Here is a 25,352-nt window from a genome sequence, read left to right on the forward strand (position 1 = left end):
GCGGTGTTTTGCGAGCGCAAAAACCATTTGACAGCTGCGTGTGTCATGCGTGTCTGATGCGCGGCTGCGTGATTTTCGCGCAGCCGGCATCATAGAGATGAGGCTTGTCGACGCCCGTCACTGTCCAAGGTGCTGAAAGAGCTAACTCTTTCAGCACCCTCGACAGTGAATGCCGAACACAACAGCGAAAAACCTGTAAAAAAAAAAGAAAGTTCCTACTTACCGAGAACTTCCCGGCCGTTGCCTTGGTGACGCGTCCTTGGTGACGCGCCTCTCTTGACATCGGGCCCCACCTCCCTGGATGACGCGGCAGTCCAAGTGACCGCTGCAGCCTGTGATTGGCTGCAGCCTGTGCTTGGCCTGTGATTGGCTGGAGCTGTCACTTGAACTGAAGTGTCATCCCGGGAGGTCGGACTGCAGGAAGGAGACAGGAGTAATCGGTAAGTTAGAACTTCGGTTTTTTTTACAGGTTCATGTATTTTGGGATCGCAAGTCACTGTCCATGGTGCTGAAACAGTTTAACTCTTTCAGCACCATGCACAGTGAATCTCTCCCGACGTCGCGTACCGATAATTTTTTTGCCGGCATCGGCCAAAACGAGTTTGGCCGAACCCGGTGAAGTTCGGTACGCTTGTCCGGCTTCGCTCATCGCAAAGACACTCCGTTTGGATGTTCGGAAACAGAAAAGCACGTGGTGCTTTTCGGTTTTCATTCATCCTTTTCACTGCTGTTGCGCGAATCACGCTCGTCCCACGGAAGTGCTTCCGTGTGGTGCGCGTGATTTTCACGCACCCATTGACTTCAATGGGTGCGTGATGCGCGAAATACGCAGAGTTATTGAACCTGTCGCGCTTTTTGCGCAGCAGACAAACGCTGCGCAAAAAGCACGGACTGTCTGTACTGCCCCATAGACTTGTATTGGTCCATGCGTGCCGCGTGAAAACCACGCGGCCCGCACGGACCGAATACACGCTCGTGTGAATCCCCCCTAACTGTCTGACACAAAAAAACAAACCTCTACACGGCTAATTATGTATCACTTCTAGCTGATAGATCTACTGAAGCCCGAAGACTTTCTGCATTTGAAGTTTCCTGGATTGGTAGAAATGCCGCTTTTTAAATGAAATTATTTTGTACACCATTAAGACATTGGTTATTAGACGTTGATAAACACTGGGTGCATATTGAGAATATTTTGGCTTCTCTGACTAGTTTGAAGACGTTGATAGCTCCCCTGTGGAATATTAAGTTACCAACTCAATTTCTCCATTCATCAGGTCCTCACTACTATGTTGGACATTTTCTCATGCTAACTCAGATAATACAGTGGGCTTGCCAAAATCACATGTCCAATTGGAGCTCCTGAACTTGGCTATATTTGATTTAAATGTCGACTTATGGATAAGAAATGGTATTTGTTCCAGATTTTAGGCAAACCTGCATTCCCCCCGGGGCGGGAAGGGGGCCCCTTCCAGCTCTGGTTGAGGGCTGGTAAGGGACGTGCTGCACACTTTTTACAGGATGAGATGTGGATGACTAGCGCTCAGTTGGAATCTTTGTCTGACCCTGTCTCGTTTTCTACATGGCAGGCCACCCAGTTGAGACACTTCCTTGCGTCCTTATCTATTCCATCGGCGTACTCACGGGATAGCTCCCCTTTTGAACTCTTATGCACGAGCACGGTGCGTCACTCGTTGTCCAGACTTTATGCTTTCCTCATCTCTCCCTCCAATCTGTCCACGGCTTCTTACCTGCTTAGTTGGGAGAGGGACTTGGGTCTAGCATTCATTTCAGAACATAAGGATCGCCTGTTCACTATGACGCATAAATCCTCTGGCTAGCAGATTCCAGGAGGCGGCGTTTAAGATTGTCTCGATGGTATAGGGTGCCTTCCAGATTGCATGCGACGATACCGACTGTCTCGTCGTTGTGTTTGAGATGTGGTGACCATGTGGGTACAATCTTGCACATTTTTTGGGACTGCCTGCTGTTGACTGATTTCTGGTCTGTGGTGTGGCGCATTTCTTCGAAATTTACGGATTACCCCTCCCGCGATCTCCGGGCCTCTTCCTGCTCCATCTGTGTGATGTGCTTCTATCTACGTATAGACGCTCGGTTGTTCGCCATCTGGTGACTGCAGCTAGAGCGCGTGTCCCCGCGCTGTGGAGACAATCTTGTCCTCCGTCGGTGGGCATGTGGTTCCGTAAGATCCAGGAGATCATGGGAACGGAGGACCTCACGGCATCAATGCTAGGATCCAACGCCACCTTCCTCAAAACATGGCGTGAATTGATTCGATTTCAATCCTCTGTGGAATACAGGACCATCATGGCCTCTTGAGCTTACTCACTAGGCCCAGTGTGTCAGGTCAGTTCTTTCCCCTTCCTCTCATTTCTGTCCCCTCTTCTTTCGTTTCTCTGTACTGCTTTCTTGTTCTCTTACGGGTTATTATGCATGGCTGCGGGTTCAGGGTTCATACCAGTTTCTTTATCCTTATTGATTTAAGTGGTATGTTTTTTCTTTGTGTTATTTGCACTCTTGTAATTCCAGTTGCTGCCCTGTGGGCCGATGTCAGTGCTGCATTGGTCTGCACCATTGTAGTATGTGTTTTGATAACGAAAATTAACCCCTTAGTGACCACTAATACGCCTTTTAACGTCATTCACTACTGGGCTTTAGGCTAGGCTGACGCCTTTTCACGTCAGCCTAGTCTAAGTCCTGCACGGGTCTCCCGTGCAGGCTGGTGCCGGGGCTCTGCTGTCTGATGACAGCTGAGCTCCTGCTCCAACGCCCGCGATCGAAGTTTACTTCGATCGCGGCCGTTTAACCCGTTAAATGCCGCCGTCAATAGCGACCGCGGCATTTAACTTTGTTTACAGAGGGAGTGCGCTCCCTCTCTCACCCATCGGCGGCCCGCGAATGCAATCGCGGGTCTCCGATGGGGTGTCATGGCAGCCGGGGGACTGATAAAAGCCCCCAGGTCTGCCCTGGACATATGCCTGTTAGGACGCGCCGGAGGCACGTCCTAACAGATTGCCTGTCAGATTTACACTGACAGGCAATAATGCTCTGGTATACGAAGTATACCAGAGCATTATAGCAGCGATCGGAACATCGCACAGTAAAGTCCCCTAGTGGGACTAATAAAATCAGTCATCAAAGTGAAATAAAGATTATTAATAAAAAGTACAGTAAAAAAATAAATCCATTTTTTTCCATAAAAAGTGGTTTTATTTAGTAAAAGTGTAAAAAAAAAAAAAAAGTACACATATGTGGTATCGCCGCGACCGTAATGACTCCATTAATAAAGTTAATATGTAATTTAAACCGCAAAGTGAACACCGTAAAAAAAAAACGCCAAAAACGATGGTGAAATTGCAATTTTTTTCCATTGCCCCCCAAAAAAGTCATAATAAAAATGAATCAATAAGTCCCATGTACCCCAAAACAGTACCATTCAAAACTACGTCTTGTCCCGCAGAAAACAAGCCCAAAAAATCACTACATTGATGGAAAAATAAAAAAATTACGGCTCTTGGAAAGCGACGATGCAAAAACAAATAATTTTAGTTCAAAAGTGTTTTTATTGTGCAAAAGTCGTAAAACATAAAAAAACCTCCACATATGTGGTATCGCCGTGATCGTACCGACCCATAGAATAAAGGTAACATGTTATTTACGTCGCACCGTGAACGGCGTCAATTTAAAAACGCATAGAACAATGGTGGAATTTCAGGTTTTTTTTATAATCCCCCCCCAAAAAGGTTAATAAAAGTTAATATAAAAATTATATGTACCCAAAAATGGTGCCATTAAAAAGCACAACTAATCCCGCAAAAAACAAGTCCTCATACAGCTATGTAGACGAAAAAATAAAAACGTTATAGCTCTTTGAATGCGACTATAGAAAAACGAATAAAATAGCTTGGTCATTAAGGCCTAAAATGGGCTGGTCACTAAGGGGTTAAAGAATTTAAAAAAATAATGGTATTTGTTCATTTTAGCTCTTTTTTTATTTATTTATTTTTTAATGAAAATACCCTTCTCGGGTAATTTACAGATTTATCCGCTTTTTTTTTTTTTTTTTTCCACTCCCTCGAACCGAGTTCTAAAGTTTTTGGTTTGTTTTTGTTTTTCTTTTTTTACAAATTCGACATTTTCTGTTAAGTAACACTATTACTTTGGTCAGATACAACTCCAATATTTTATATTTTTCAAAAATTTACTAGAGGTCTGACCTATTTATTTGTTACATGAACATAATTTTTTTCAGAAGACATACCCTTTTAGAGTATGGGAACGAGACTTGGGCACCTCCTTTACTGATGCTGAATGGACTAATGCACTTACTCTAATAGATCCTTTAAATGCAGCTCATGCTTAGAGGCAGCTATGAAGACTATGCTGCGTTAGTATTTTACCCCTGATCGACTACATTCTATGTATCCGAGCTCTTCACCTACTTGTTGGAGGAATTGCGTTTGTAGAGGATCCTTATACCATATCCTATGGAGTTGCCCCATATTGACGTCCTATTGGGGAGATGTCTTCCGCTTACTATATCTGATGTATTGCAATTTCAAATTACTGCTGTACCCCAACTGGCTTTATTGTTCATGGGTGTCCAATTTATACCGGTAGAATACAGAATCTTAACTTGTAAAATACTAATTGCTAAACTAGTTGTAACAAGGCATTGGAAAAGCCCGATTGCCCCTTCTATTACAGAAGTTATTTCCTTAGTTAACACCACCTCTCTTTATGAAAAGTTTATTGCATATGGTGCTAGCGCTTTTAATTCCTTCTCTTCTATTTGGAGCGCTTGGACATTATAAACTTGAATTCTAACCAACAGTGATTTCACTATTTTGTTACTGGTGTTTGTTTAACCCCTTCCCGACATTTCTCGTAAGTATACGACATGGAAAGCCAGTTCTTCCCACAAAATATCGTATACTTACGCCAAATGCTTGCCACCGGCTCAGAAGCTGAGTCGGTACCATCATCCCCAGATGTCAGCTGTATCTGACAGCTGACATCCTGCTGTAACAGCGGGGACTGAAGTTGGCTTTGATCCCTGCCATTAACCCCTTAAATGCAGCCTTCAAAAGCGATCGCTACATTTAAGGTGTTTGCTGCTCATCGACACCCCAGCAATGAAATCGCCGGGGTGTCGGCTGCAATGGCAACCGGAGGCCTAATACTAGCCTCTCGTTGTGCCTAGCACGGGAAACTTCTAGCCCCCGCGCGGAGGCGGGGCCTGAAAGGCTTCCGTAGCCGCCGGCAAGATGGCACCAGCTCAGGAGATGAGCTGGCGTCATCAGCGGTGGATATCAGCTGTATGTTACAGCTGACATCCACTTGTATATCAGGTGTATGTTACAGCTGACATCCACTTGTAAAGGCAGGAACCGGAGCTAGCTTCGATCCCTGCCATTAACCCCTCAGATGCAGCCATCGCTGCATCTTTGTGGTTGCTAGCAGATCGCCAGCTGTGCCCTGCAATTGCACGACTGCCAACTGCTTTATGACACCAGGAGACCCAACAATGGCCTGCTTGCCATTACTGAAGCCGATTTAGGTTCCGCTCGGAGGCGAAGACTAATCGGCTTGCTGTCTGATGACTGACAGATCTAATACATTGCACTACGTAGGTAGTGCAATGTATTGGAAAAAAAAAAATCTGACAGTTGAACCTTCAAGTCCCCTAGTGGGACTAAAGTAAAGTATAAAAAAAAAAGTTGTAAAAAATATAATACGTTTTAAGTAATAAAACACAACCGCCCTTTTTTCCCTTATCAAAAAATAAATAAGCCATACATATTTGGGATCGCCGCGAACATAACGGCTTAAACGATAAAAATATGTTCTTTATTCCACGCGGTGAACGGCGTAAAAAGAACTTAAAAAAAGCCAGAATTTGTTTTTTGGTCACTTTGCCCTACAAAAATTTAAATAAGTGATCAAAAAGTCGCATGTATCCAAAAAATGGTGCCTATAAAAACTTTAGCTCGTCTCGCAAAAAAAAAGCCCTCACAACATGGCGACAGAAATATTTTCTTTTTACAAAAGTAATTTTATTGTGCAAAAAGTTTTAAAACAAAGTGCTATAAATTAGGTATCGCCATAATCGCAGAATAAAGTTATGTAATTTATAACGCGTGGTGAACGCTGTATAAAAAACCTAAAAAAAACTATGCCAGAATTGCGTATTTTTGGTTACCTGGCCTATCAAAAAATAGGATAAAAGGTGATCAAAAAGTCGCATGTACCCCAAAATGGTACCAATAATAACTACAGCTCGTCCCGCGAAAAAACAGCCCTCATACCACTACGTCTATGAAAAAATAAAATTAGTTAAGGCTTCCATAATTCAGGAAAATAAACATTTTCAGTTGTGCAGATCAGAGGGGAACATTTCGTCTGTTTCAAGAGGCGATTTATCGGGGCCCTAAAATTAGGGAACCAGGAAGGGGAGGGCCCAAACATATCTTCTAGAAGCGAGGGCGTCCGTATTATACTAGGATAACACTTCCTAGCAAAATTCCCCAAACTGCAAAGGTGCGGAGTGTGGACCAAAAGGGGGATAAGTAAAGACGGTTTCAGTTCGACACCGGCCTGTGCAGAAATGATTGCTTCACAGCGTAACACACATCTATGGATTATTTTATTGTTTACCTCATTATTATACCCCCTGACCATGCCTTACATGTACCCCCACATTATAAACAGAAACACCAGCAATACTCAAACAAAACTACTACCAAGCTAAATCTACGCTTCAAAGGCCAAATGGCGCTCCCACCCATCTGAGCCCTACAGTGTGCCCAAACAGCAGTTTACTTCCACATATATGGCACCACCATACCGGGGAGAACCCTTTTAACAATTTTTCTGGTGTCTATAGTGGCATAAGCTGGGCACAACATACTTGCTACTGAATTGGCAATTCTGGGGAAAATTTGTAATTTTTACTTTGCACCATACGCAGCGCTTTTATTTATGGAAAAGACCTGTGGGGTGAAAATGCTCACTACACCCCTTAATAAATGCCTTCATGGGTGTAGTTTCTAAAATGAGGTCACTTCTGGGGGGTTTCTTTTTTTATTTCCCATTTGAGCCTCTGCAATTGTGAACTAATTCTGTGTAAATCGCCAAATTAGGCCTCAATTTCGCATGGTATTCTCTCACTCCTGAGACCTGTCAAATGTCCAGGCAAAAGATTAGGGCCCATGTAGGTTGATTCTAAAACCGGGAAACATCATAATTAGAGAGCTGTCTTGTTATGGTGGCACAAGCTGGGCAACACATATTGGCATATCTATTGAAAAATCCAATTTTCACTCTGCAATATCTAGTGCACACTAATTTATGCAAAACACCTGCACGGTTAACCTGCTCACTACACCCCTAGGTGAATACCTTGAGGGTTGTAGCTTCCAAAAATGGGGGTCACTTTTGGGGGCTTTCCACTGTTTTGGTCCCACAGGGGTTTTGCAAATGCTACATTGCGACCAGAAACCAATCCAGCAAAATCCGTACTCAAAGCCAAATGGCACTGCCCTTCTGAGCCCTGCCGTGTGCCCAAAAATGACTTTTTAACCACATATGGGGTATTGCCATACTCTGGAGAAATTGCTTAACAAATGTTGGTGTTCTTTTTCTGCATAATTTTTTTGAGAAAATGAAGAATTTTGCACTAAAGCTACGTCTTATTGAAGAAAAAGGATTGTTTTTATTTTCACTGCCCAATTAAAAAAAAATCGATGTAACAGCTGTGGTGTCAAAATGCTCACTACACCCCTAGATTAATTACTCAAGGGGTGTAGTATCACAAATGGAGTCCCTTTTGGGTAGTTTCCACTGTACTGGTACCTTAGGGGCTTTGCAAAAGCGACATGGTGTCAAGAAACCAATCCAGCAAAATCTGTGCTCCGTAAGCCAAATGCCACTCCTTCTCTTCTGTTCCTTGCCATGTGCCCAAACAGCAGTTTGACCACATAAGGGGTATTTCCGTACTCCAGAGAAGTTGCTTTACAAATGTTGGGGTTCTTTTTTTTCCTTTATTTTTTGAGAAAATAACATTTTGAGCTAAAACGAAGTCTTATTGAAGAAAAAGGATTGTTTTTATTTTCACTGCCCAATTCTTATAAATTCTATGAAACAGCTGGGGGGTCAAAATGATCACTACACCTGTAGATGAATTCTTCAAGGGGTGTAGTTACCTAAATTGAGTCACTTTTTGGGCGTTTTCATTGTTTTGTCCCCTCAGGGGCTCTGCAAATCTGACATGGCCTCCACATACCATTCCTGCTAAATTTGAGCTCCAAAAGCCAAATGGCGCTCTTTCCCTTCTAAGCCCTGCCGTGTGTCCAAACAGCCGTTTATTACCACATATGGGGTACTGTTTTACTCGGGGGAAATTGTTTTTCACATTTTGCGGTGCTTAAAGAATTGGCTAAACCTACATTTTCTTTGAAAGAATGTAGATTTTCATTTTCACTGCCTACTTCAAAAAACTTGCGGTGTCAAAATGCTAACTATAGCCCTAGATGATTTCCACTGGGGGATTTCCACTGTTTTGGCGCTGCAAGAGCCCTTCAAACCTGACATGGTGCCTAAAATATATTCTAATAAAAAGGAGCCCCAAATTTCACTAGGTGCACCTTTTGCTTCTGAGGCCTGTGCGTCAGTCCAGTAGCACACTAGGGCCACATGTGGGATATTTCCTAAAACTGCAGAACCTTTTCAATAAATATTGAGTTGCGTTTCTCTGGTAAAACTTTGTGTTACAAAAAAAATGGATCAAAAAATGAGTTTCTGCAACAAAATAAATTTGTAAATTTCATCTCTACTTTGCTCTAATTCCTGTGAAACGTATAAAGGGTTATATGCTATTTTGAATACTTTGAGGGGTGCAATTTTTAAAATGGGGTGACTTGTTGGGGGTTTCTAATATATAAGGCCCTCAAAGCCACTTTACATCTGAACTGGCCCCTGAAAAAATAGCCTTTTGAAATTTTCTTGAAAATGTGAGAAATTGCAGCTAAAGTTTTAAGCCTTGTAACGTCATAGAAAAATAAAAGGATGTTCAAAAAGCGATGTCAATCTAAAGTAGACCTATGGAGGATGTTAATTAGCGACTATTGTGTGGTATAACTGCCTGTCTTACAAGCAGATACATTTAAATTTCGAAAAATGCACATTTCTGCAATTTTGTGCTAAATTTTGGTGTTTTTCACATTTAAATACTGCATGTATCGAACAAATTTTGCCAGTAACATAGTCCAATGTGTCATGTGAAAACAATCTTAGAATCGCTTGGATAGGTTAAAGCATTCCGAGGTTATTACCACATAAAGTGAAACATGTCCGATTTGAAAAATGAGGCTGTCAGGAAGGTCAAAAGTGGCTAAAGAGGGAAGGGGTTAATCTCTAAATGGATGTATATAATGCTTTGATAGTCTCAATTTCTATTGGAATGTATGTATACTTTGTGTCACAAAATTCTTAAAGACTTTTGAGAAATGTGTACTGTTAAACGTTTATTTTTTTTCCTATGATAGACTTCTCATAGGGGGAAAAAACAACCTATTTTTACACTATTGTAAAACATTTTTGTTACATTTTTTTTATTTATTTTTTACCCGTAGCACATATCTCTGCTAGAATACATTTACACTACCTAGGTAGTGTAATGTATTCTAACTGTCAGTGTGACGTCAGTCAATCTGACAGTGTCTATGAGGACCTGCAAGAGGCTGGGCCTCACAAGCTTCCATACATGGCAGACCCGGAGGACGTTGTGTCTCCTCCGGATGCCGTCGGCGACCCCCACGATTGCATGGGGGCTGCCGATGTGCTACAAATCCCTTAAATGCAGCGATCACAATTGCCGCTTTTAAGGGGTTAATTGCCGAAATCGGCAGCAATGAGCCGCTGTTTGACCTCCCGGTTCCCGATGCACACGGTCACCGACAGTGTGCATTGGGAACGACACCATGACTTCCTATCGGGAGGCCGGTCCTGATAGTCTTCCGTACATGGCAGAACGCTAGGTTGCCCAATAATTGGCATGTGTAAAAGGGCCCTAACTTTTTAAACAACTTATGCTAATCCTAATATTTTACCTGATCTAGGTCAACTTTGTAAATTACTTACTATTTAAACAAACACTTGTTCTCTTGGCTTCCCTACAATACTTTGTGAAATGTTGTATGTTACGGTGTAGTAAATGTACAATGATAAAATTCCTTATTAAAAATGTTTATCAACTGTATCTCTCATTTAAAATATACCAATTAGATTTAACACCTTAACGACCACCCAACCGTCTTTTGACGGTAGGCGTTGCATGCGCCTGGTCTCCAGAGACTTCTTTTGGCGTCACTGCAGAAGAGGCTGATGAGTGCTCCTGTGAGCTCATCCTCTAAACAGGAGCTATAACGAACAGCTCCTGGTCTTAGAGCAGCCTGCTGAATACAACATTCCAACCCCAGCTGTTTAACTCTTTGATCACCGGGATCTGTGACCGTGGCGTGATCAAAGGGAACTCCCCTCTTTGATCTAGTCATTGGAAACCTGGTAATGTGATCAAAGAGCAGGGAATCCCTCTGCAATAATCCCTGGGGATTGTCTGTTCAGTTTGCCTGATGTTAGGGCACACTGTGCTGCCCTAACAGCAGCCTGTGTCAGTGGCAAAGTATAATGTATTCGCATACAGGAGTGTGTTAATCCATTATTCGTAAAAAAATAAAGTTGGAAGTGAAGTTCTCATAATGGGATTTAAAAAAAAAAAAAGTAACAAGACACGGCGCGTCATCAATTACTTTTACAGGCAGTGGGCCGGGCGGATGTTTCATGGGCTCTTTAGAGCTCTGCCTCCTCTGGTCATGCCGTCTGTAAACATAGTTGATGATGCACCGTGTTTCTATACAGCAGGAAGTATGGCTGAGCAGAGACACGGAACGTCGCATCTGCTCGTACACGCCCCCTAATCCTCCTATCTCTGAGTTCCCACACTGCCTGCCTGTCTCCCCTCATCTGCCATGCCGCCCCCCCCTGCAGCTATATACAGTTATTACAGGGGTTATATAAATACAGGGATGATGGGGGTTATATACAGGAATGATGGGGCCATCATCCCTGTGTATAACCCCCATCATCCCTGTGTATAACCCCCATCATCCCTGTGTATAACCCCCATCATCCCTGTGTATAACCCCCATCATCCCTGTGTATAACCCCCATCATCCCTGTGTATAACCCCCATCATCCCTGTGTTTAACCCCCATCATCCCTGTGTATAACCCATCACACAGGGGTGATGAGGTAATACACATTGGTTGTATGCAGGTATGATGGAGTTATAGCATCCCTGTATATATCCCCCATCATCTGCGTATTACCTCAATGCCGTAATTACGGGGCCCATAGACGTCTATTGGCCACGGGTACCTTCCCGTTTGCTTACGGGAAGGTGCATGGCCGTTGAAAAATATGGAACATGTCCTATTTCAGGCCGGAATTACGGCACGGGCAGGCCCATGCAAGTCTGTGGGGCTCCCATAATTACGGGTGGCTACGTGTGTGCACCCGTAATTACCGGAACGTTGCTAGGCGACGTCAGGGGATAGTCACTGTCCAGGGTGCTGAGAGTTAACTGATCGGCAGTAACTCTTTCAGCACCCGGGACAGTGACTACCGCTGGAGTAAATAGTATTAAAAGTTAACGTACCCTGGCCATTGTCTTGGTGACGCGTCCCTCTTGACATAGAGTCCGGCCTCCCGGGATAACGTTTCATCTCGTGACCGTTGCAGCCAATCACAGGCTGCAGCTGTCAAGTGGACTGCCGCGTCATCCAGGGAGGTCGGACTGTATGTGAAGAGGGACGTGTCACCAAGACAATGGCCGGGGTACGTATGAACTTCTTCTTTTACTTACAATCCCTGCGTTCCGCTGCGGAAACGCTGCCCGAAATGGCTGCCCCACTGTCCACCACTGATAGAGAAGGGGCTGCCGATTTTTAGTGCAATGCAATTTTGCAGAGAAAACGGGTCCGTAAATACTGGTGAGAACGTGCCCGTATTTACGGGCATGGGTCCGTAAATACTGGTGGAATACGGGTCGAATACGTGTGACAAAGTACCCGTATTTACAGGAGGAAAAAAATTGGTTGGTGTGCATGAGGGCTTACTATGTGTGTGTGTGTGTGTGTGTGTGTGTGTGTGTGTGTGACCTGTGGCACTATATATGGGGGCCCTGTGGCACTATATGGGGGGCCTTGCGGCACGATCTACATGGGCACTATAGTGTGTTCAGGAGGTCGGGACAAAAAAATAAAACCCTTACACAGGAAATCCATGTGGAGACACTGATGCAAAATGGACATGAGATAATGACAATTGATCAGTCTTTAATGGCTGTTATTTTTCGCTGTCGTGTGACTGCAGTCTAAGGCTATGTTCACACGGGGTATTTTGCCGAGTTTTTTGACGCGGAAACCGCGTCGCAAAACTCGGCAAAAACGGCCCGAAAATGCCTCCCATTGATTTCAATGGGAGGCCTCGGCGTCTTTTTCCCGCGAGCAGTAAAACTGCCTCGCGGGAAAAAGAAGCGACATGCCCTATCTTCGGGCGCTTCCGCCTCTGACCTCCCATTGACTTCAATGGGAGGCAGAGAAAGCGTATTTCGCGCTGTTTTATGCCCGCGGCGCTCAATGGCCGTGGGCGAAAAACGGCGCGAAAATCGGCGTGCAGGGAGAGGAAAATCTGCCTCAAAGTTCCAAACGGAATTTTGAGGCAGATATTCCTCCCCCAAAATACTCCGTGTGAACATAGCCTCAATGTCTGATGCCCAGGAGTCTTGTACAAATGTACCGTGTTTGGGCTTGGAAATTAAGCTGACACGCGGGCTGTTTTTTACGGTCCAATCGCGGTCGTGTGAATCCGGCCTTAATGTAATTTATTTAACCCTCCATGGGATGCAGAAGGAAGCTCCGCCCCGCCGCCTCATCACTGTCTGGTCCGCCCAGTACTGACAGGGTGCTGCTCAGACTTCAGACACTATAATGTAATCTCGCCTCAGAGTGCCCGCTCAGTGCGATCTGCCTGGCTTTTCTGTAATTTACACTGCTCTCGCCTGCAATGTTTGAGACCGGCTGAGGTGGTCACGGGCAGAGAGGGATGTTAGTGCACGCAGCGCATCATTGATTATAGATTCTGTAACCTGTTCCCTGCCGGGAACGCAGAAGTTATAATCCATTAGATGTACATTATACCAATAGTATTTCTGATAATGTATTTGCAGAGGCTAATAGTTGTGAAGTTACATACAATTATTGTAGTAACTTATGTGTTAGTTATTTATGTAAAAAATAGTTCTTAAACTATCTCTATTTTCAGTTTATTTAACAGTAATAAGAAAATCGAGGTTCAAATTGAAAATCGCCCATAGGGTTGAAAAAAATGTGGATTTTATTTTTGGTTAAATCGCCCAGCCTTACTTCCTTGTAAAAATTTTTTTGCTTTAGGGTTCGTCCACACGCTCTGGAATTGCTGTGTTTTTTTCCGGCTGGAAAAAACGCATCTGAATACAGTAGTAGCGTAATGGATGAGATTTAACAAATCCCATCCACATGCTGCGTAAAATTTTCGAGCCGAAATTGACCTGCAGTGCGTATTTTTTTGGACCGCGGAATGTCAATTCATGCTATGGAAATTGTCCAGAATTGCTGCGTTTTTCATAGATGTCTCCATCTCTTAACATTGAGAAAAACGCAGCAAATTACGCACCATTTTCTGCCACAAACGAAGGAAATGGTGCGTTTTTGCCGCGGCGGAAAGCATTTGACTTTCAATGGAATTGCTGCAGAAAGCTTCTGCAGCAATTCCAATGTGTGTGGACAAGCCCTTACAGGTGTAGAGAAATTTTTATTTTTTTAGGCTTTTCAGTGTAACAAAGTTCTATTTCGCAATCTGTTGAATCATAATTCACCCTTGTATTTGTTTTTTGTTTTAGGACTTGGAGTTTCATGGAGTAATGAGATTTTATTTCCAAGACAAAGCTGCAGGAAACTTTGCTACAAAATGCATCAGAGTTTCAAGCACAGCCACAACGCAAGATGTAATAGAAACCTTAGCAGAGAAGTTTCGGCCTGATATGAGAATGTTGTCCTCGCCTCGATACTCCTTATATGAAGTTCATGTCAGTGGGGGTGAGTGTATTATACAATGTTTTATTATTTATACGGATTTATGATTGCATGTTTAGAAAAACACTCATGTTAATTCAAGCTGTTCTGCAGTGTTAAGCCCCACACTGTTTCCCAATGGTGTACTTAACCCCTTAAAGACCAAGCCACTTTTTTTTTCGTTTTACACTCAACGCCTTCTATGAGCTGTAACGTTTCTATTTTTCCATCAATGGAGTAGTGTGAGGAGTTGTAGTCTCTATTGGCACCGTTTAAAGTACCATATAATGTACTGGGAAACGGAAAAAAATTCAATGGGGGGTGGAATTGGGGGTAAAAACGAATTCCTCCATTTTTCTTTTGGTTTTGGTCTTTCACCATGCGGTAAAAATGACAAATTTACTTATTCTGCTGGTCAATAAGATTACGGTGATACCAGATTTATCCAGGTTTTTGTTTTTTTTCTGGTTTTTCTATGCCTTTTACAAAGAGAAAAATATTTTACCATGTTCTGAAAGCCATAATTTTTATTTTTTACCTCTTTGTAAATTGTGTTCACGATTTTTTTACACTATCTATGGGTCCCCTTAGGGAACTTGGATCACTGGTACAATATACTGCAATACTAATGTATTGCAGTGTATAGTCACTTTTTTACGGGCTTCTATTAACATAGGCAGAGTGAAAGCAGTCCTGGGGGCCTTCATTAGGCCTTAGACTGCCTTGACAACCATCGGCAGGCCACCACTGCGTTGTAGGGGCGCTGATGAACAGTCAAAGGGGGCCACCCCTCTCTATTATGCCAAAGATGCCGCGGTTGACTGCAGCATTTGAGGGGTTAATCTGCCAGGAACATATAGAAAAATTGCCAGCGGCAATAGAAACCTGTTTTTTTTTGTTTTTTTTGTTTTTTTTTCCCACAACTACTTGCTACCTAGTAGAATAATTAAAGAGGCTCTGTCACCAGATTCTCAAATCCCTATCTCCTATTGCATGTGATCGGCGCTTAAATGTAGAGAACAGTAAAGTTTTTTGTTTTTTTATGAGCTATTTAATATATATGCAAATGAGGTTTGAAATGGACAACTGGGCGTGTATTGTGTTTTTAACTGGGCGTGTTTACGTGTATGACGCTGACCAATCAGTTACCAGTCAGCATCATACTCCTCTCCATTGATTTACACAGCAGCAATGTGCAGCCACATAAACAGAGATTAACGTTAATCGAGTGTCCTGATAATGAATACACATGAAATCCAGCCTGGACATCATGTGTATTCAGAATCCTGACACTTCTGACTCTTTTCTTTGAGATTTCCAGCAAGGGAAACTAAATCTTGTTTACCTCCGTAATCTCGCGAGATTACACGTGGCTTGCTGGAATCTCACAGAAAACATGTGTATTAATTATCAGGACACTCGATTAACGTTAATCTCTGTGTATGTGGCTGCACATCGCTGCTGTGTAAATGAATGGAGATGAGTGTATGACGCTGACTGGTCATTGATTGGTCAGCGTCATACATGTAAACACACCCAGTTAAATACAATACACGCCCAGTTGGACATAATGAAAAAAAAAACGCCCCGTTGTCCATTTCAAAGCTCATTTGCATATATATAAAATGGCTCATAACTTGACCAAAAATGAACGTTTTTTTTTAAAAAAAAAACACGTTACTGTTATCTACATTGCAGCGCCGATCACATGCAATAGGAGATAGGGATTTCAGAATCTGGTGACAGAGCCTCTTTAAGAAGCAAAAAATACCTTTTATTTAAATCAAGTAGGGACAAATAACATAGAATTTAAAACTACAATGTAGTAGTAGTCCTATACCATACAAGAGATCAGAATAACCCAATGCAAATCATAAGCACAGAGGGAAAATGCTAGCTGTAGTCAATAGTATAGATCAGCTAACACTAAGTAAAGGTACGAACTATGGTCAATAGTAAAGGTCAGCTGTTAAAGAGGCTCTGTCACCAGATTTTGCAACCCCTATCTGCTATTGCAGCAGGTCGGCGCTGCAATGTAGATTACAGTAACGTTTTTATTTTTTAAAAACGAGCATTTTTGGCCAAGTTATGACCATTTTTGTATTTATTCAAATGAGGCTTGCAAAAGTACAACTGGGCGTGTTGAAAAGTAAAAGTACAACTGGGCGTGTATTATGTGTGCTACATCGGGGCGTTTTTACTTCTTTTACTAGCTGGGCGTTCTGACGAGAAGTATCATCCACTTCTCTTCAGAACGCCCAGCTTCTGGCAGATCACGTTGTGACGTCACTTCCCCAGGTCCTGCATCGTGTCAGACGAGCGAGGGCACATCGGCACCAGAGGCTACAGATGATTCTGCAGCAGCATCGGCGTTTGCAGGTAAGTCGATGTAGCTACTTACCTGCAAACGCTGATGCTGCTGCAGAATCAACTGTAGCCTCTGGTGCCGATGTGTCCTCGCTCGTCTGACACGATGCAGGACCTGGGGAAGTGACGTCACAGCGTGATCTGCCAGAAGCTGGGCGTTCTGGAGAGAAGTGGATGATACTTCTCGTCAGAACGCCCAGCTAGTAAAAGAAGTAAAAACGCCCCGATGTACGCACATAATACACGCCCAGTTGTACTTTTACTTTTCAACATGCCCAGTTGTACTTTTGCAAGCCTCATTCGCATAAACACAAAAATGGTCATAACTTGGCCAAAAATGCTCGTTTTTAAAAAAATAAAAACGTTACTGTAATCTACATTGCATTGCTCTAAAATAGGATTAATATAACCCCCCCCCCCCCCACCCCAACATGTTTCGCTGCAGCGTCCTCGGGTTTTGGGGCATATAAGCCATTACTGGCTGGCACACATTGTAGTTTTAAATTCTGTTTGTCCCTACTTGATTTAAATAAAGGTATTTTTGGCAATTTAACTATTCTAGTAGTTGGGGAAAAACTGGTTTCTATTGCCTCTGGCAATTTTTCTACATATTCTAAGTTTTTTACCCACCAACTACTAAGGTCTTTTTTTCTATTATTTTTTTTTGTTAATCAAACTGCCAGGAACAGTGCAATCGCTGTTAGTGCCAGGTGTCCGCTGCAATGCACAGCTGAGTGTCGCAGCGCATGGAGCACGTGATTGCACTCCGTACTTCTCCTCCTGCACCTTGACGTGCACTTACATCAAGGTGCGCTAAGGGGTTAATATACAAAAAAAAGATGGGCAGCACTAGACAGAAAATAAATTGTGCACGCCTCTTGGATCACAGTCCAATGTCCCTTCAACATAGCAAATGGCATTTAACTCCTTAACGACCTCTCACCATCTTTTGACGGCAGGCGGTGCAGGTCCTTTAATCTACAGCGACGTCTTTTGGTGTCACTGGTAGAGGCTTGAGCGCTCCTGTCAGTGCTCATCCTCTAAGCAGGAGCTGTAACTAAAAGCTACTGAACTTAGAGAAGCCTCCTGAACGCAGCTGGGATCAGAAAACATTCCGACCCCAGGTGTTTAACCCTTCAAATTCTGCGGTCCGTGACCTTCCCTTCCCTCTTTGAGTCACTGGGTAGCCAGTGACATGATCAAAGACCAGGGAATACCTCTGCGGTCAGCCCTGGGGACCTACAAAGGACCCCCAGGGTTGTCTCTTCAGTATGCCTGCTGTAAGGGCACACTGACATTGTAAAGTATTAGCATACTCTTGTATGCTAATACATTATAATTGAAAAAAAAAAAAAAAGTTATGACTTTTTGGGGTGTTTTTTTTTTTTTTTTTTTTTTTTGTAAATCCCATTAAGGGATATTTTTCATAGCCTATATTTTATTGCCCATACATTACATAAAAACAAAACCTACACACACTAGGTATCTACATGACATTAATAACCTGAATAATTAATTTAACAGGTTTGGTGTGAAACAAACTGGATATAAATGAAATTATGCAGAGAATATTTTTTCCTATATTCACGCTGTAAAAATTCATTATATAACTTACACAGTGAATTTTTCCTACACCCAAACGGCGCAACAACAATTTAATTTCTCCCACATAAAATAAAACAAGGCCTCCTATAGCCACGTCAATCAAGAAATAAACAATTTATGGCTGCTGAGAGGCGGAGAGGCAAAAACTGAAAAGATTAGCTTGTCATTAGGCCCCTTTCACGCCCGGTCATTAAAGGAACAGTGTCATCACAAATTATTTTTTTATATGTTAAAGATGTTAGTGCTTGATTAAAAACGTTTATATTTATTTGTGTGTTTGTGTTTTACTTTTTCTTATTTGTACACTTTTTCTTCCCTATGGGGGCTGCCATTTTTTGTTCCATTTCTGTATGTGTCGATTAACGACACATACAGACATGGAATACGGCAGCCACAGTCCCATAGGGACTGCGAACGGCTCCCGTCCCATTAACTTGTGTGTACGGCGTCTGTGTGGGAACTGCGCATGCGCCGCTCCCACACAGTCCAATTTGAAATTGGCGCCGTCCGGCGCCATTTTCCTGTGGACCGGAAGTCGCGGCCGGACAGTAATATTACTACTTCCGGTCGCGGCTTCCGGACTTGTGCACTTGGACCAGCGGCAGCAGACGGAGCTGACGGGCCGGAGGGAGCCGCGGCGGCAGGAGCAGGTAAGATTTATATGTATGTTCGTGTTTGTGTACGTTTACTACTGTATGTAAACCTACTACACTGTGTGTTAGCTCAAAAAATGGCGACACACAGTGTAGGAGGTTACACCGTTCAAACCCCTCGTTTATCCCGGCACTAGCCAGGATAAAGGAGGGGGGGGATGCTGAGAGCTCACTAGAGCGAGGGCTTTTTACCCAATTTTGCAATGCTGCAATTTTGGGAATAGCTCCATCTAGTGACCAGAAATGGGTAATATTATAAATTAGAATTAATTTATAATATTTCCTGACTCGTGAAAAAAATAAAAATTTGAACAATGTTTAATCACCCATACACTAAATGTTTAATTAAAAAAAAAAAAACATGTTTTTCTGGCAACACATTGCCTTTAAGGGTTTAAGACTATTTCATACAAATACAGTCTATATATTACAAAATCTCATATAAACTAAGATTAACCCCTTAACGACCGCCCTCCGTCTTTTGACGTCAGGCGGTGCATGTACTCTGTCTACAACGACGCCTTTTGGCGTCGCTGTAGTAGAGGGGGTTTAGCGGCACCCTGGTGAAGTCTGCACTAAAAACTGGCTGTAAGTAACAGGTTCGGTTCTTAGTGCAGCCATCAGGACCTACCGATTTCGTCGTAACAGCATGTGACCGCTGTGACAGCCAATCACAGCGGTCATATGCTGTTACTGTGTACAGAGCCGCCGGGAGTGTCTAAATGACAGCTCCTGCTCTAAGAACGAGCTGTTGCTAGCAGCTCTGTTCTTAGAGCAGTGATCAGGAGCCAATAGTATTGGTTCCTGATCTTTTGTGATCACTATGAGATCCAATCATAGTGATCACTACAGTAAAATAAAAGTAAAAACATGTATCTGTTTCTCCTCACTCTGTTCTAGCTGTGAAGAGAAACAGATACAAGTGTGTCAGTGTCCCCACACAAAATCACCTTGTTCCTTACACACAGTTTAAAAAAAACAAATTTTTTTTCAGTATTTTATAGTATATATATGTGTGTGTGTGTGTATGTATGTATGTATATATTTTACTGTATATACTAAGAATCGTACTATAAACGACTTTGTTTTTAGGGTACGCTGTTAGACGGCGTAGGGTGCTGTTCTGGGCTTGGGTTTACGGTTTGTGTTAGGCGTAGGGTTTAGGTTTAGGTTTGAAAAAATTTTTTTTTTTAAAAAAACCAATAAAAAAAAAAAAGTTTCATTCTTTTAGTGTTCTTAGTTGATTAGTTGATAAAAAAAAATTTGAAACCGCTAGTTCCATTTATTATTTGCGGTTTAGACTGTATTATCATTATGGCTGCCAGAAGATACAGCGTTGAGGAAGCCTATCAGATGCTATGCTCCGATACGGATTCTGCATCTGAAGTTGAGCTTTTACTTGAAAGCGACAGCGAAAGTGTCGCTTCAAGGGATTCTACGGATATGAGACCCAGCACCAGTGATATGGGAGACGGCGCAGTTGCCACAACGTCCGTTCAAAGTGCAGCCCCTGAATTTGCACAACCCCACCAAACCGATTTAGTGTGGGAACCCACAAGTTTATTTTCTCCCACCATAAATGACTTTATTGCTACTCCTGGCATAAGTCCCAATGTCAGTAATTTTTCACCACTAAATTATTTTAATATTACGGACCAAGTTTTGGAACATTTTGTGCAGGAAACAAATTTGTATGCCAGGCAGTACCTTGCAAATAAGCCTTCGTCACCTAATGCCAGGTTGTGGAATCCCACAAATTTCAAAGGACGTCTCTCATTCCCCCAATTCATACCCTCAAAGTGCAAAATACGGGGTAAAGATCTACAAGTTATGTGAAAGCACTACTGGCTACACATGTGCATTTAAGATCTACGAGGGTAAAGACAGTGAATTTAATCCACCAGGGTGCCCTCCAAATATTGGTACCACTGGTAAGATTGTGTGGGATTTAATTGGCCCTTTCCTACACAAGGGGTATCATGTATACACGGACAGTGTTTATACCAGTGTGCCATTGTTTAGCGCCCTTCATTGTGCCAACACCGGAGCCTGTGGCACAATACGCAGGGATCGCAAAGGTTTCCCACGTCAACTTGTGGATAAAAAACTACGAAAGGGGGAGTCATGCACTTTTCAAATTGAGAAGATGCTGGCTTTAAAATTTCGTGACCGCAAGGACGTCTACATGATCAGCACTATCCATACAAGTGCAACAGCAACTGTTAGAGAACGTGGGGCCTCTGCAGATAGACAAAGGCCTGTGTGTGTCATCGGCTATAACAAATTCATGCGTGGGGTAGATTTGTGCGACCAGATGTTACAACCTTATCTGGTTAAAAGGAAAACCAGAACATGGTATAAGAAAGTGGCAATATACCTCATCCAGGTTGCGATGCACAATGAATTTGTCCTGTACAAAAAATCAGCGGGCAGGGCGACATTCTTTGAATTTCAGGAGAAAGTGATTGAAGATCTCCTATTTCAATCTGCGGACCAGAGAGTAGTCCATGAGTCAGAGGATGTACGCCGACTTGTTAAACATTTTTTACACCCCATCCCTTCAACACCTAACCAAAAATACCCCAAAAAACGGTGTCGGATCTGCAGCAAACGAGGACAGCGACGTGAGTCACGATATTATTGTTCCGCTTGTCCTTCCAACCCTGGTTTATGCAGATTTCCCTGTTTTGAAATCTATCATACCGTCGCACCTTACTAATTTTCTTTTGTGAGATATAAAAGTTAAAATGCAGGATTTATTTAGGATTTTATTTTTCTGTACACCTTTTATTTTTTATTTTTAGGGAAGCAGCTTCGCTGTATATTTAGTAGATGCCAAAATTTAGGGTTCTTTTAGAGATGTCTTTTTTTTAATCACTTTTTTTGGGAGGGAGGGAAATATACTTTTCTAGATTGAGTCATTTTGGGATATAACCCAGTTATAGAAAGTGGAATAAGGCCCTGAAATTCATTCAAGATAAAATTGTGCCCTGAAAGCTCTTTATTTCCTTTTCCGTTAGGACTATGTCCTGCCATAAATAGCGGTTACTGACTGGGGATACGGCATAATTTTTTCTTTTTATTCTGAGGATTTCTAATAAGCGAGCTGTTCCTTATCAATACACTATGGGCTTTATTACAGTTTTGTTCGGGTTTTTGGTGGACCTCTTACACCCGACAATACTTCTAGAAATAGCGACATTAATTTGGGGAGTAGCGGTCCTTTACTGTATCTATACATACGGTGTGGGACACTGCCCCTTTATATATTCTACAGGTGATTGGTTGTTTTGTGCACATGGCGGTTCGTACCTTGCCGGGCAGGGGCTTGTTATGGTGTACCGCGTCACTTGGCACATTCGTTCCCTTTTATAGGGATTGATGGAGCTAAAGGCGTTGTATGACCAGTCACTTTGAATAATAGTCATTACAGCCCTACAAATTTTCTTTCATCCTGTGAACATGCTCTAGTTTTCCACATAGCTGGATACATTCTTCCTCCTTTTTTTTTTTTTTTTTTTATATATTGCCTTTTTCCGCCAACAGTTAAATAAATTTTCCCACTCTAACTTACTATATATCAGAGCGGGTTGATATACATAATGTCTATGGACTGACATGATTTCAGGACAGCTGCTTTCTTAGCACAAAATAGTCATAGGGTGTAGAAACTGTTAGGGACATCTATTTCTCAATCTAGAAAAGTAGAATCATCCCATTTTCAAGCAAAATGTGTTTCCTGAAAGCCTCCGGGTGCTCCCTTCCTTTTGGGTCCTGCCGTGTGTCCAGGAAACCCATTAGGGCCACAATGGGGATATTTTTGAACACAGGAGAAACAGGGTGATACATTTTCTGCTGCATTTCCTTATTCTCATGTCCTCTGTACAAGAAATCTGACCTTAAAATGACACATTTGTGAAAAAAAGTGAAGTAACATTTTCTTTCCACCTGCTTTGCATTAATTCCTGCGAAAACGGTGGGGTCAAAATACTTAGTACACACCTAGATGAATACCTTAAGGGGTTTCGTTTTCAAAATGGGGTCATTTATGGGGAGTTTCTAGCTTTTTGGCAGCTCAGTGCCTCTATAAATGTGTAATGGGACCTGAAACATTTTCAAGCAAAATGTGTGTCCTGAAAGTCTTCAAGTGCTCCCTCCCTTTCGGGCCCTGCCGTGTGTCCAGGCAACGCATTAGGGTCACAATGGGGGAATTTTGGAAAACAGGAGAAACAGGGTGATAGATTTTGGGGTGTGTTTCTTCATTCTCAAGGTCGCCTTACAAAGAAATCGGTCTTCAAAGTGATACTTTTATGAAAAAAGTGAAATTATATTTTTTTACGCCTGTTTTGCATGAATTCTTACAAAAAAACTGTGGGGTCAAAATACTTACAACACCCCTTAATAAATACCTTAAGGGGTGTCGTTTTCAAAATAGTGTCACTTGTGGGGGTTTCCACCATTCTGACACCTATGAGCCTCTGAAAACCTTCAAAATGTATAAAACGATTACTAAACTTGTAAGTCTTCTAAATTGCGCAAAAAAAATAATTTATTTTTCAAAAGTGCTGCCAAAATAGAGTAAAGCGATGGAATTATATATTTAATAAAAAAAATTGTACAGTATGTATGTACATATGTGACATTGCAGTTAAAAATAGGGAAAAATGATCATTTTTACAAAATTTCTTCAATTTTTCTATTTTTTCATTAATTTCCGCAAATCGTATCAGTCTACTTTTACCATTAAAATAAAGTACAACATGTGACGGAAAAACAATGTCAGAATTACTTGGATATTCAAAACTTTCGCAGAGTTATTCTCTGATAAAGTCACACATACCAGATTTAACAAATCTGGCTTGGTCATTAAGGTCTTTTCAGGCCCGGTCATTAAGGGGTTAATAAAGGGGCATAATTATACATTTGTAGCAGGTTTTGTTTAGTGCTTGATCTAGATTTCACTGGTTAATATTTTATTGTATGCTTCTGTATAAAGTATACATTGTGCATCACCAGCTATAAAGATGATATATAAATACAAATCAAAAGAAATTACTTCATCACTGGGTAGGTTGTCAGCGTCTCACACTACCTATTGCGCATGTCGACTTTCCATAAAACAATACATCTAGTGCGCATTGACGTCATACGTCAATTTGCGCATGTGCAGTTATGCCAATGAATAAATCTGGCACAATCATGGGTACGAAATGAGGACTAGCTCGGTTATGCATCGGCTAAGGCCTCATGCACACGACCGTAAAAACTCCCGTTATTACGGGTCGTAATCACGACCCGTAATAACGGGCTCATAGACTTCTATTGGCGACGGGTGCCTTCCCGTTTTCTCACGGGAAGGTGCCCGTTCCGTTAAAAAAGATAGAACATGTCCTATTTCTGGCCGTAATAACGGCACGGACAGTCCATAGAAGTCTATGGAGCTCTCGTAATAACGGGTGGCTACATGTGTGCACCCGTCATTACGGCAGCGTTGCTAAGCGACGTCAGTAAATAGTCACTGTCCAGGGAGCTGAAAGAGTTAACTGATCGGCAGTAACTCTTTCAGCACCCTGGACAGTGACTACCGATCAGTATAAACCTGTAAAAAATAAAAATAAAAGACGTTCATACTTACCGGCAACTTCCTGCTTCCTCCAGTCCGGTCTCCCGCCCGTTGCCTTGGTGACGCGTCCCTCTCGACATCCGGCCCGACGTCCTGGATGACGTTTCAGGCCATGTGATCGCTGCAGCCAATCACAGGTCAATCACAGGCTGCAGCGGTCACATGGACTGCCGCGTCATCCAGGGATGTCGGGCTGGATGTGAAGAGAGGGACGCGTCACCAAGACAACGGCCGGGTAAGTATGAATTTCTTTAACTTTTATTACAGAAAAGGCTGTCCCTTCTCTCTATCCTGCACTGATAGAGAGAAGGGGCTGCCGATTAGTGCAGTGCTATTTTGCCGCCAAAAACGTGCTCGTAAATATGGGTGGAATACGTGTGACACCGGACCCATATTTACGAGCACGGGTTCGTAAATACTGGTGCAAAACGGGTGGAATACGTGTGACACCGGACCCGTATTTACGCCAGTATTTACGGGTGGGAAAAAATACGGTCGTGTGCATGAGGCCTTAGACATATAGTCAGCCATGACCCAACCAATAGGAGTATCTGAGGAGAATCTGAGCATCTGAGGAATTAAGTATGTACACCTGTGGTTTTGGTGTGTATTTTCCGCATCAAATTACGCAACGTGTGCATGCAGCCTTAGAGTAAGTTCACACGTAGCATAAATACTGCTGATTTTTTGCAACTGATTTTGGTGTGGAAAATCCACAACGTAATACCAGTAGCTGCAAAGTAGATGAGATGTTTACAAATCTCATCCACACGCTGCATAAATGAGCGGAAAAACAGATCAGAAATTTACCTGCGGCACAGTTTTGTAATCCGCAGCATGTCTATTGTATTTGTGTAATCGCTGCTTTTGTGTTGCGGGTTTTCCCCCATTGAATTCAATAGGGAGGTAAAA

General features: G+C 42.5%; 1 protein-coding gene across 26 annotated transcripts in view; it reads left to right on the forward strand.

The window, feature by feature from the left end:
- AFDN (afadin, adherens junction formation factor) overlaps positions 1–25,352 on the forward strand; it is a 529,325-nt gene that overhangs the window by 41,342 nt on the left and 462,631 nt on the right. For all 26 annotated transcript variants that reach the window (XM_075862614.1, XM_075862630.1, XM_075862615.1 and 23 more), the window contains exon 2: positions 14,021–14,216. In XM_075862614.1, the coding sequence (XP_075718729.1) occupies positions 14,021–14,216 (196 nt within the window). The remainder of the gene's footprint in view (positions 1–14,020; positions 14,217–25,352) is intronic.

This window comes from Rhinoderma darwinii, chromosome 4 (assembly GCF_050947455.1).
Source record: "Rhinoderma darwinii isolate aRhiDar2 chromosome 4, aRhiDar2.hap1, whole genome shotgun sequence".
In the NCBI taxonomy this organism is placed as follows: domain Eukaryota; kingdom Metazoa; phylum Chordata; class Amphibia; order Anura; family Rhinodermatidae; genus Rhinoderma; species Rhinoderma darwinii.